The 13,319-nt window shown below is 38.0% G+C and overlaps 1 protein-coding gene across 3 annotated transcripts in view; it reads left to right on the top strand.

Moving 5' to 3' along the window:
- Positions 1-11,983, top strand: part of LOC104117260 (mediator of RNA polymerase II transcription subunit 27) — a 50,843-nt gene extending 38,860 nt beyond the window's left edge. Inside the window, exons 2-3 of one of the 3 annotated variants that reach the window (XM_070175606.1) lie at positions 5,181-5,333; positions 10,419-11,983. In XM_070175606.1, coding sequence (XP_070031707.1) covers positions 10,484-11,731 — 1,248 coding nt within the window. In that variant the 5' untranslated portion in view covers positions 5,181-5,333; positions 10,419-10,483 and the 3' untranslated portion in view covers positions 11,732-11,983. Of the gene's footprint in view, positions 1-4,706; positions 4,901-4,960; positions 5,334-10,418 lie in introns of those variants that run through there. The other 2 variants (XM_009628288.4, XM_009628289.4) reach the window with 2 other exon arrangements.
- The last annotated feature ends 1,336 nt before the right edge of the window (positions 11,984-13,319 follow it).

Raw genomic sequence — 13,319 nt, forward strand, 5'->3', positions numbered from 1 at the left:
TGCGAGTTAAGATCCTTCTATTTGAACAAATATTGTAGAATCTGGTGATCGATATAGACCTCACAAGGGACACCGTACAAATAGTGCTGCCAAATCTTCAAGGCATGAACAATTGCTGCTAATTCCAAGTCATGGAAAGGATAATTCTTCTCATGCACCTTCATATGTCTAGACGCATAGGCAATCACCCTACCGTCTTGAAGCAACACCGCACCGAGGTAAACACATGACACATCACAATACATAGTGTAAGACCCTGAACCCATAGGCAATACCAACACGGGGGTTGTAGTTAGAGCAGTCTTGAGCTTTTGAAAGCTCTCCAACACTCATTTGTCCATCTGAACGGAGCACCCTTCTAGGTCAATCAGGTCATACGTGTAGCAATAGATGAGAAACCCTCTATGAAATGACGGTAATGCCATGTCAAACCAAGAAAACTCTAGATCTCAGTGGTTGAAGACGGTCTAGGCCAACTCTACACTGCTTCAATATTCTTCAAATTTACCTTGATCCCATCACTCGACACCACATGACCCTAAAACACCACCAAGTCAAGCTAGAATTGTCACTGAAAATTTTGCATACAACTTTTTTTCTCTCAAGGTTTGAAGCACAATCCTCAAATGTTGCTCATGAACCTCTCGGCTCCGGGAGTACACCAAGATGTCGTTAATAAACACAATGATGAATGAGTCAAGATAGGGCTGGAATACACTGTTCATCAAGTGCATAAATATTGCTGGTGTGTTTGTCAGCCAAAATAACATCACAAGGAACTCATAATGACCATACTGAGTCTTGAAAGCAGTCTTTGAACTATCTGGATCCCGAATCTTCAATTGATGATAGCATAACCGAAAATAAATATTTGAGAACACTCTGGCACCCTGCAACTGATCAAATAGGTCATCAATGTATGGCAATAGATACATGTTCTTTACTTTAATCTTGTTCATTTGCCGATAATAAATACACATGCGCATATAACCGTCCTTATTCTTCACAAACAAGACCCGAGCACCCCAAGGTGACATACTAGGCCGAATAAAACCCTTATCAAGGAACTCTTGCAACTGCTCTTTTAACTCTTTCATCTCTGCTAACGACATACGATATGGTGAAATAGAAATAGGCTTAGTGCCCGACAATAAGTCCATGCCAGAATTTATATCCCTATTAGGCGGCATGTTTAGAAGATCTGACGGAAATACATTTGGATAGTCTCTCACTACCGAAACCGACTCAACGGTAGGAGTATCAACACTGACATCTCTCACAAAGGCTAGATATGCATCACACCCCTTCCCAACAATCCGATGTGCCTTAAGGAAAGACACCACCCTATTAGGCACATAATCCAAAGTACTCCTACACTCCAACCACAGCAAACATGGCATAGCCAATGTCACCGTCTTGGCGTGACAATAGAAAATAGCATGATAGGGCGATAACCAATAAATGTCCAAAATAACATCAAAGTCTATCATACTAAGCAACAATAGATAAACTTTGGTCTCAAACCTGCCAATAATAACTAAAAACGATTGATACACACAGTCAACAATAATGGAATCTTCCACAGGCATGAACACATAGATAGGAGAACTCAAAGAATCACTGGATATACACAAATACAGAGCAAAGTAAGATGATACATATGAATAAGTGGAGCCTGGATCAAATAAGACTGATGCATCTCTATGACAAACCGGAATAATATCTTTGATAACTGAGTCTGATGCAACCACCTCCATCCTACTCTTCAGCCTAAGGTTAGTCCTGTTACTTATTGAGTACATTGGGTTAGTTGTACTCATACTACACTCTACACTTCGTGTGCAGATTCAGGTACATGTGGACGCGATATTTGCTAGATCAGGTGTTAGTACCTGCTCGAAGACCTCGAGGTAGCTGTTATTATGCCGCAGACCTTGGCTCTTCTTCCTTTCATTTTATTTCAGTCATCTTTATCAGTTATCTATGAGAGTTACACGAAACCTAAGGGTCTAAACGGGTAAAAGTTTCACATATAAGGTCGTGTACAAACTCGTCACCTCGTGTACAAGTCTTCCACGTAATTCTAATAGTTTAATCAACCAATCACTATGGTGTAGTTCCCCCACACAAAATTAGGCAAGATACTTACCTCGAACAAGCTAAATCAATCCACTAAAAATCCATTCCCGTGTGAAACAACTTGCAGACGACTCGAATGTAGCAAAAATAACTTAATATCATAAATAAAAGCCATGAAAAATAATTTCGGATAATAAAGATTCAATCTTTAATGAAATCAAAAAGTCAACTCAAAAGGTCAACCCCGGGCTCGCACCTCAGAACACGACCAAACTTACAAATTCTGAGAACCCATTCCAATTCGAGTCCAACCATACAAAAATTATTCAATTCCAACCTCAAATCGACCTTCAAATTCTCAATTTATTATTTAGAAAAGCATTTACAACCCCCCCCCCCCATTTCTCCAACACAAATCACTAATTGAATGATAAAAACAATGATAGAATTATGAATAATTGAAAATTCCAAGTCGAAAACACTTACCCCGGTCCAAACCGTGAAAATCCCTTCAAAAATCACCCAAAATCGAGCTCTACGACTCAAATTATGTTAAAATGAACCAAACCCTCGAAATAGAGTAATATATAATCTGCCAGGTTATTGCCACGACCCAGCCTAGGGCCGCAGCGTATAATCGACACTAAGTGCCAATCATCACTAAACTTGATAATAATCTACTAACTATGAATATAAATAAATAAACTGAACAAGCATAAGCATTGCTAATAAGAAATGTTCAATATGGAAAGTTGACAAGCCTAACACAAGCTGGCAAATAACACGAGCCTTGTATCTTTCAACTTCATTTTTCTCATTCATTTTTCACACAAAAAAACATTTATAACCAACTGGTTTTATACCAGCAGGTGTTTGGACTACTGGTCCAAAGATCTCTCTTTTAGCAAGTGCGTTCAATTCTGATTGAATTATCCCTTGCCATTTTGGCCAATCAGATCTTTGTCGACATTATTCGACAGATCGGGGTTCAAAATCCTCACTATCTTGCATAATGTTAAGTGTAACATTATAAGCAAAAATATTATCCACGACTATTTCAGATCGATTTAAATTAATCCCATCACTAGTAGAACTTATTAAAAGTTCCTTGCTCACTTGAGTCTCGGGTTCAGTGATTTCTTCAGGAATCTCATAACTAATCAGATCTTAGGTCTCTTCAGGGGATCCCTTTATAGTATCGTTTTGATCATTTGTCGATTTTCTTTTTCGAGAATTTTGATCCTTAGAACCCAAATGCATACCACGCTTCAGGCGTACTTTAGGTTCACTAGTTCTCATGCTAGTAGATGGTCCTGCTGGAACATCAATTCGTATAGGCACATTCTCTACAGGGATATGTGACTTAGTTATCCTTTTCAAATCAGTAAACGCGTCTGGTATTTGATTTGCTATATTTTATAAATTGATGATCTTCTGGACCTCCTGATTACATATAGGGGTACGTGGATCAAAATAAGATAATGATGAAATTTTCTACACAATTTCTCCTTTGATTTCCTTTATCTCTCCCCCTAATTGTGGGAAATTTATTTCATCAAACCGACAATCTACAAATCGAGCAGTAAATAAATCTCCCGTCAATGGTTCAAGATAGCGAATAATAGAGGGTGATTCAAACCCAACATATATTCCTAACCTTCTCTGTGGGCCCATCTTACTTTGCTGTGGTGGTGCTACTGGCACATATACATCATATCCAAAAATTCATAGATGGGCAATATCTGGTTCATGACCAAAAACTAATTGTGACGGAGAATATTTATTATAATGTGTCGGTCTGAGACGGATAAGTGATGCTGGATGCAAGATAGCATGATCCCAAACAGTAGTGGGCAATTTTATTTTCATAAGTAGTGGTCTTGCTATCAATTGCAGGCGTTTAATAAATGACTCTGCAATGCCATTTTGAGTATGAACATAAGCTACAGGATGTTCAACTTTTATCCCAACTGATATTGAGAATTCTCCAGGATTATCAAGGCGAATAACCTATTTAGGATAATCTGGGAATTACATCCTTAATCGAATTGTTTGGGCTAATAGCTTGCAACCTGCCTGTTTAATAAGAAGTTGCTGCAAATTATTTCATTGAGTTGCTTGCAACCTGCCTGCATCAGCTGCTTGTAGATAAACTTCAGCAGAGTACTAAATGGATAATCTTTTTCAGGAAGATTATCTATAGCGGAGTAATGAATGAATATCCACAATATAATAATTTCATAATAGGTAATGCATTTGTATGTGGGTATGTGCCCGTAAGCTTTGTACCTTAAGAAATAAAAGAAAGTAGAAGATTTCCTTTGTCGGGAAAAAAGCAAAATTAAATGTGCAAACTTTAAGGAAGAAGTTGTATATCAATCAAATATAGAATTTTTTTATATATAGTTAAATCTTACAAAATTTTAAATTTCTAAATATTAAATTTTTTTAGATAGTTCAAACAAGGAAAATTTCAAATTTTAATTGATTTGTATTCTTAAATATTAAAAAAATAATTAAAAGATTATTTTGTCCTATAGTAACTCTATTTTAAATTAAAAGGATAAAATATGCGAACGCGACGAGCAAGGCAGTATTTATGAAAAACCATTTTCGAAAAGCTAAACCAAAACAAACCGGTTGAAACGGGGAATAGTAAACAACTCAAAAACGGGTTAAGACTAATTTCTATTTCTCTGTGAACATCGCATTAGGGTTTCGAAAATCAGCCACGATGGTCCGAAATTCCCAAATCAACCTCCGTCATCTGCCATATTACTGATTCCTCAGCTCATCGCCGCCGTCCACTACTCCGATTTAGGTAAAGGTTACAACTTTCCTCCATTTCTTTTACTATTTCCCCTTTTAAAATTCATAATTAATTAATTTAAACTATTTTTAATTTAAAATATTCTTTTCATGGACACTATTCTCGAGTATGCTTAAGGGTTAGAGACGTTTAAAGAGATTGAGAAAAGACGAAATAAAGAGGCCGACTTACAAAATAGTGTAAGTATTTAGGTATGGGCTTTTCCTCAAACCCTGGTTGACGCTCCTCTGTGTAGCGTGTCCCTTAGTTCCTCTTCACAGTTTGATTTAAGCTTTCATCCTCTTCCTTTTAGAGTTTAGACAGATCTAGAGTGATATTTACACTATTAATCAAGAAAAAGAGAAGAAGACTTCTTTAAGTTCTCTCAAGCAGGCCATCTTTGATAAAGAAACATTCTCTACATGTACACGGGGATAATCATAAGGTGAAGCTCACGAATTCTATTTTTTTTTAAAAATATTTCCCGTGACATTGGTGACTTTGTAGGTTGGAATATGCGTATTGCAGTTTGTATCATGAGTAGCTACCCCTCATCATCTGAACTATTTGAATGACTTGCTATTATTTTGATAAAAATGGATTACAACATAAAGTGTATTGGCCTAGATATTGCTTGTGGCATCAAGATTATGCTCTACTGCACTAAGCTGTTTTTTTACTGAATAACATTTACTTGTCTGATAAAAAAACATCAACATTATGCTCAGCGCCTACTTATTATATTACTTATATTGCCCAAGCAGTCAACTTTATGGTCGGGGAAAATATGCATGAAATTTTCTGCTGAATCCCTTATTGACCGATGAGACTTGAATTCAGTGATTTTTTTTATGAAGAGACTTGAATTCAGTGATAAATACTTGAAATACAAAAAATTTCATAGTTTTCCTTTTAATTTTTTTTCCTGCAAGGATGGTGGGGCAAGTTCTCTGAGGGGTTTGCTTAAACCTAATACTAGCCCGATTAGCTTTTTAGATTTATCGGGGAAAAGAGGAAACCTGGAGTATTCTTTAGTCCGTGTCTGTCCGCCTCCACCTTTCTTAATTGCTTTCACTCATTTGTGTCTGGTGTAATTTCCTTATGCACAAAGTTGCCAAAGAAAAGATTACTTTGTTAAAAAGATCAGCTAGTTCCTGCAGATGCAGATATGCATCCTGCAATGAATAGATATTTAGCAGAAGTTTTCAGTGTCGGCAGTGATACACATTGATAGGGGAACTTTAGTTACCTAGTGTGTCATCTTCGAATCACTTTGGAATTATCCAGTCAGAATTTGCTCTAGTAAACTTTTTGTTGGGTTATTGATCATGGTCACAGGGAGGTTAAAAGCCTAGCAAGCTCTTGACCATTAGTGAAGAATGACATAAGCATTTAATAGCTCATCTGTTTCTTCCTGGTGACAAACGAGTATCGGTGGCGATTCATTTTCCCCTTTTTGCTGCATAGGATGAGTAGGAAGGCAACATTGCCCAATACCCATTTTCTAACTTTGAATTGCTTATTTATAGATAAGCTAATGACTGGCGGCTTCCTCCTACCTTGAACAGCTCAGTTTTAGTGTTGTCAAAGGTGAAAAGCGCTAAAAAGCGATCCAGGTCTATTAGGGCTTTAAGCGCAAAGCGCAATTAAAGTGTGGGCTTTAGTTAGAAAAGGCGCAACGAAGAAAAAAAATAATAGTATATATGTAATGCAAGAAAAAAAGCTAACAATTTCACTCATAATGATTTCCTTAAAAATTAATAAATATCTTTTAACCAATATCTTTGTACCACTCTATTCAAGATAGAACTTATTGGGCAATAAGGCGTGGGCCTTAGTACCTTGCATACACTAAAGCGCAACCTAAGTGAGGTGAAGCGCATACCCTGAGCTTTTTTGAGCTTTAGGGCTTAAGCGCGCCTCAAATGAGCCTTTGACAACATATACCCAAACAGAATATATTGCATGGGAATCAACCTTCAGACTGCACACTCTAGTGATGGACATCAAAATAGTCTAATCTCAGGAGGTGCATTAAAGCTAACACCTCTATACAATTATATACCCATTTTTGGTTTCTGTGGGACCAAGTTATGTCCTTTGTGTGGTTCAGGAAAGTTTGATGGCTTTTTTTATATTCTTTAAACAATGGACACCAAGAAGACATGCAAATTATAACCTATTACTTTGTTTCTCCTTGGTATCCTAAATATTGTGGTGATTCACAGTCCCCTACTTTCTCCTCCAATGAGAATGTAGGCTACGATAGCCCTACATCTCTGGTTATTAAAAAACGATAGTCCTACATCTCTATGATCATTTACCTCTCTTTTGGCCGCTACCCAGAGTGCCATGCACATTGTCTCATCCCGGTCATATTGCTGATGATTGGCAGTTAAGTGGATGCACATCACATCTAGGACAAGCTTTTTTATGCTTATGAACTTTTGGACTGTTAAGTGGATTGCTTGTGCTTTTTTGTGCCTTCCCTGGTGTTTTTTTTTTAATTTTCTTTAAACATTGGACACCAAGAAGACATGCAAACGATAACCTATTAGTTTGTTTCTCCTTGGTATCCTACATCTTGTGGTGATTCATAGTCCCTTACTTTCTCTTCCCGATGAGAATGCAGGCTATGATAACCCTACATCTCTATTTAGTCATTTTTACAGAAGGTACTAATCGTAATCTATGACCATTTAAACCTGTTGCTTCTCTTTTGGTCCCTACCCCAGAGTGCCGTGCACATTATCTCACCCCTGTCATGTTGCTTATGAGTGGCGGTTAAGTGGATGGACAGCACATCTGGGATTTGTTTGTTGGAGTGCTGATGTGGAAATTAGGAACTTTGTGATAGACTAAAAACTATAAGCCAACTTGTACTAGATGGGAAGAGTTCAGTTGTTCCTTATTGTCATATCCTTGCTGGGTGTTGTTTTCTTGAATGTTCCTTTGCTTAGAAAAGCTTGTGTATTCTCTTTATTCTGTTAAGAGGCGAATTTATTTGTATTTGGTTACCCGTTGACTGCTACTTCTTCTATTAAACTAAGCTTGTCTCCACATTCCTAATATACTACATTCATGTGATAGGACAGTAATACCCATAATAAAATTAAAAAAATACTATCTTATCTTATCCTATAAACTTTCTGTAGCTACTTAAGTTCAATGAATATAGACATGTTCTGAATTTAGACAAATATAACGTCATTGTTCTCTTGACTTTGTATACTCATTTATGGTTTGTTGTTCGAGAAGAAGTCACATTTGTTTAGAAAGATAACAATAAGTTGGATGGCCTACCAGTGGAAGCCAACAACGCGTGCACCTTTTTTTTTTATCAAGTAAAGGTAGGAAAACAAGTGCAAGTTATAACTTATAGTTTATCTCTTCTTGGTGGCTTCTGGTGATTCATAGTCCTTTCTTTCTCCTTCTAATGAGATAGGAGGCTATGAAATTTTTCCGGGACATCAAATACAACCTAAGGAACCACAGTCACAGCCCCTCTATAACAATTCCTTATTTTTTGGCGTTTAACGGACATAAAACTAGAATTCCACCTAATTCCCATATGTTTGTGTGCTATAGCACATGCCTTCCGCCGTGTGCCCGAGCCCAGATTGCCTAAAAAAAATTCGGGACATAAGCTCTGGTCATTCATGCTTTGACCTTTCTCCTTGCCTCCAACCCGAGGCACCATTACACATCATCTCATCCCTTGCCTTCTGCATTGCTTACGATTAGCATTCACTGGGTGGAAAGCGAATGAAGGATTTGCTGAGTCGGAGCTGTAATGTTGAAGGTGTGAAGTTTTGATAGACTAGAAGATACAACTACATTAGTATTAGATGGGGAGAGTTGTTTCTGTAGCAGGAATTGGAAATAATTCTAAATGAGTAATTATTCTGGAAGTCCGTCCACCTAGAAAGGCTTGTGTGTTTTCTGTGGTGATGCTTTTTAGTCATTTCTGAATGTTTCTCTCTTTATACATTTCTTTATAGTTGTTTCATCCTCCCAAAAACCTAAGAAACTTAGGTTTCTATCTCTTCTAATGTGTTTTCCTCTTTGGTTGTCCACAATTCACTTTCTTGTTAATGTTGTTTCACAACCAGTTTGACATGAATTAGTATATTTTCCAGATGTGCTCTGGGGTGTTGGTTTTGGCTGCTGTTGTGGGACTTTAACTATTTTTCAATATTTATCGTCTTTTATTTGGTCAACCAAATACTTTCACTGTTTATCATTAAAATAGGAGAACTGTTTTAGAAAGTTTAATATTTTCAATCTACAGTATCGAGGATACCTTGGCTTCTTCTGCACTACAGTTCTCCAAACTTTTGAAGATAGTCTTCCACAATGAGCAATAGGATGGAGTGAAAAGGATATAGGATAAAAAAAGATATACGACACATTCTCTTTCCTTTGTGAAAGAACTTCGCTGTATAAGCTTTATAAAACAGCAGTATAGTGGATTCCATTTATCAATCTACATCAGTAAAAGCTAGAAAATTCCTGTCTCGACGGAGAGACTTTCCTGAATCACAAAGCATTGAAACTTCGAAGACATTATTCCCATCATTGCTACTTTTTTTGATAGACAAGGAAAATCCTTTCCCCATTTAACTTAAACAATATATGTACTTCGCAAACTTTGCTGTGATTGCATATCAAGATGGATAGCTCACATCAAATCCCCTATAGTCTGGTAAAAAATGATTACGGAAGATATTGAGTGATTGTTTGCTGTATATTGTTGCCCTACAACATGTGAGTGATGAACATTTTCCTTCAAAGTGGAAAATGAAGCTACACTCACACATCCTCTTTGCGCCGCTGCATAATTTTGTGGAATATGGAATAGCTGTAGGAATTCTTTGCTTTTCCACTTTGTGGGTCTTTTGTTCGTACAATGCTATTGGACAAAAAGGAATGCAGAAAATATCAAGTGATTGTTTGTTGTATCCTGTTTTCCGACAATACATGAGTGATGAACAGTCTCCTTCTTCAAAGTGGAAAAGGAGGCTACAATCACTCGGACAGCCTCTTACTGTTATCTTTTGGAATATGCAATAGCTGTAAAAATCGTTTGCATTCCCATCCTGGGAGTATTTTGTTGATACCGTACAATTGGACAGAAGGATTACAGAAAATACTGAGTGATTGTTTGCTGTATCCAGTTGTCTTATAAAGTTGAGTGATGAACAGTCTCCTTCTTCAAAGTGGAAAAGGAGGCTACAGTCACTCGCACATCCTCCTAGCTTGCTGCTTTGGTTAATTTTTGTTTTGTTTCACTACTTTATGTACATGTTCCTAGTTTTATGGGGCACTTGGTCAGAATTTTAGCTCTGAAGCACGATATCAGACATTACTTGCATGTTTGAGCCCAAGTGGTGACAAAATGAGTTGTGTTGAGGTGACCATTGAAACTTTTGAAATATGATTTAATGAAATGTAGGTTTTGAACTGGTTTTTATGGTTACTGGTTAAGGTTGACTCTCACTCACTTCTCCTTTTATAAAAACAAAAATAGAACACCTCATCCACGGGGGCTATAATCGCCAACATTAAAACCTCCCAAGGTTCAGACATACAAAAATGCAGCAACCAACACCACAACCACACACGTCGGCGGGACCAGGAGCTTCAGGGGCAGAGTCCAGCCAGACAAGTAGAGATGCGCCACCGAAGCAGGTGGCAATGGCACTGGAGCGTCTGGGGCAGGCGAGTAGACTCATAGCTGATATCAGACTTGGCGCAGATCGGCTTCTGGAAGCCCTATTTGTGGCGGCTCAGCCACAACACTCTTCTAAACCTTTGCATCTTATCCTCAAAGAAGAAGCTTCTATGAGACAACACCTACAAGACCTTCGCTCTGTTGGAAGGCAGTTGGAAGATTCTGGTGTCCTCGATGATTCCCTTCGATCACGAAGTAATTCGTGGGGCCTCCATATGCCCTTGGTTTGTCCCGATGGTGCTGTTGTTGCGTATGCATGGAAGAGACAACTTGCTGGTCAGGCTGGTGCATCTGCAGTTGATAGGACCAGGTTAGCCCTCAAGGCCTTTAATGATCAGAAACGACGATTTTTCCCACACCTCCTCACCAATGCTGGTGAGGAGGGTGCTACAAAGAAACTTTGTGGTCCTCCGTCAAGTGATCAAGAAGAAACTTGTGAACTGGAAACAGTGTCTGAAGTTTTGACACATCTGAAAAAGGAGGTTCCAAATGTAACAACTTTCTCCTACCAGCGTTTGGATTGGTTAAAGCGGTCTACCTCGTTGCCCTCTTCGACCAGTGAAAATTCTATTGAATTATCGAAAGATAATACTTTCCAAAGCACGACAACGTTAAGACAAGGATCATCTGATGATGTTGTTCCAGACAAGGTTGCTATAATCGAATTGTTGATACCTTCTGTTTTTAGAGCCATAGTATCAGTTTCCCCTGCCGGTTCATTGGATCCTGATGCTGTAGCATTCTTCTCGCCAGACGAGGGTGGTAGCTATGTACATGCGAGGGGATTTTCAGTTCATCATGTATTTAGGCACATCACGGAGCATGCTGCTATGGCTTTACAGCATTTTACAGGTGTCGGTACCGAGACAGCCTTGCTTTCTTTGCTGCTCTGGGTCTGCAGCTACCAAACTTTGTTCTCAAAAGTTTGCAGCAAGTGTAGCCGGCTACTATCAATGGACAAAGAGTCTGCAATGCTACTGCCTCCTGTGAATCGCCCTTACCGGAATTTTTGTGCTGGAAAATTCTTGTCAAAGTCTGTCTCAAAAGAGGACCTAAGTGTGGATTCTACTCAGGGTTTTCATATCGACTGCTTTTCTGAGGAAGCATAGAAAATCAGCCTTCTGATACCTGATCTGGAACATTCCACAAAGAAATTCCAAATCTATCTTCAACAATTTGGACCTCTTCCCAACCAGATAGTAGCAGCTTTTGTACTTTCTTCCCATAGTAGCAGCATTTGTATTTTGTTTTCCTGCATTTAAGTTCCTTTCTCTTGTTGGAAAAGTGTAGCTTTTGCTCCCTTTCTGACCATCCTGATCTTGAAGATTGTATCTAGAAATGTCAAATTTATAGTTTTTTTTTACAATTTGGACCTCTTTTCAACCAAAAAAAGCAAAGGACCTCATCCACTCTGGTTAAAAAGTAGCATGTAGCATTCGAAATCCACATCTTATCGATTCGAACAATTTTCCATGTTCAACTTTTATTCATCCATAGTCGTAAGTTGGAACATCAAATTTGAATCGATGCTTTCTTAGAGGCCTAGTTGTTTAGTGCTCTCCTCTTGGGGAGAAGTTTTAAATCGATGCTTTCTTAGAGGCCTAGTTGTTTAGTGCAATGTATTTCTCAGCCGAACCAGAAAGTTCCATTTTCAATTGAGCCTGGTTTGAAATGGTAGCTTTCCAACATACTCGATTGTAGCAGCTCCTCAATCATTGTAGGTAAGCTCACAAACTCTTTTTACACTCTTTCAGCCCAAAACTGAAACACCAGACTGATTCTTCTCAGTAACCTATTTGTGCGGGACATCTGGTAAAAGAACCTTGTTGAACTGGATGATGAAACTTTCGAAAGCTCTTGAAAATATCTTGTAGTAAGAAGATCTAAAGCTCTTGGCTGAATAGGTAGGCACATAAGATAAAAGTATGTTGACAGAGGCCCCCGCTTAAAATGTTGACCCTTGCTTAGTAGTGGGGCCCCTCGACCTCGACCTGTTCGTTATGTGGAGCAAACACCTACTTTGAGGAGAAATAAATCTTTTCCTAAAGTGAGTCCCGGATCTCTGATTGTGTTTGGAATAAAAACAAATAATATGATTAAATAGGTAGCTAGTCGTTCAAATGAGACCCACCAAGAAGAATAAATCCTTTGTATTGCACATATTCACAAGTCCACTGTTAACAATTCCCAGATTCCCCTTTCTGTGTTGAACAATGAATATATTTATGTAGGAATTTCGTCAAGAATGATTTCTAACATGAGGAATTCTTTAAACAACTCAAAGGCTCGATACCCATAGGCTTTTAAAACCAGCAAATATTATAAATCACCATAAGATATTCCAAGGAATAGCATATAGGGAGACCATCATTTTAAACAATTCGACTGCCTGTTACATTCTTAAAATTGATATTTAAGTGTCAAGTAGGGAATTACCACAAGTTACAGTGTGCTACAATCTTCTAATATTGAATGTCAATGCAAAATTCCTTGGCCAGCAGGAGGGTCTACTTCCTTACTGATTTTCTTTCAATCGTCCACAAGCAAGGTTGAAAATTCTTTCAAAGGACAGTACAATTTTCAGAAAGCTACAGTAGCGACAAATTTATGTAAAGGATTAGCACGATTTTCCCTCTTGTTGTGAACTTACTTCTAATAACGATTAGCACGCCCATTATAACGATTTATCTTTTTTCA

Source organism: Nicotiana tomentosiformis, chromosome 1 (genome assembly GCF_000390325.3).
Source record: "Nicotiana tomentosiformis chromosome 1, ASM39032v3, whole genome shotgun sequence".
Classification (NCBI taxonomy): Eukaryota; Viridiplantae; Streptophyta; class Magnoliopsida; order Solanales; family Solanaceae; genus Nicotiana; species Nicotiana tomentosiformis.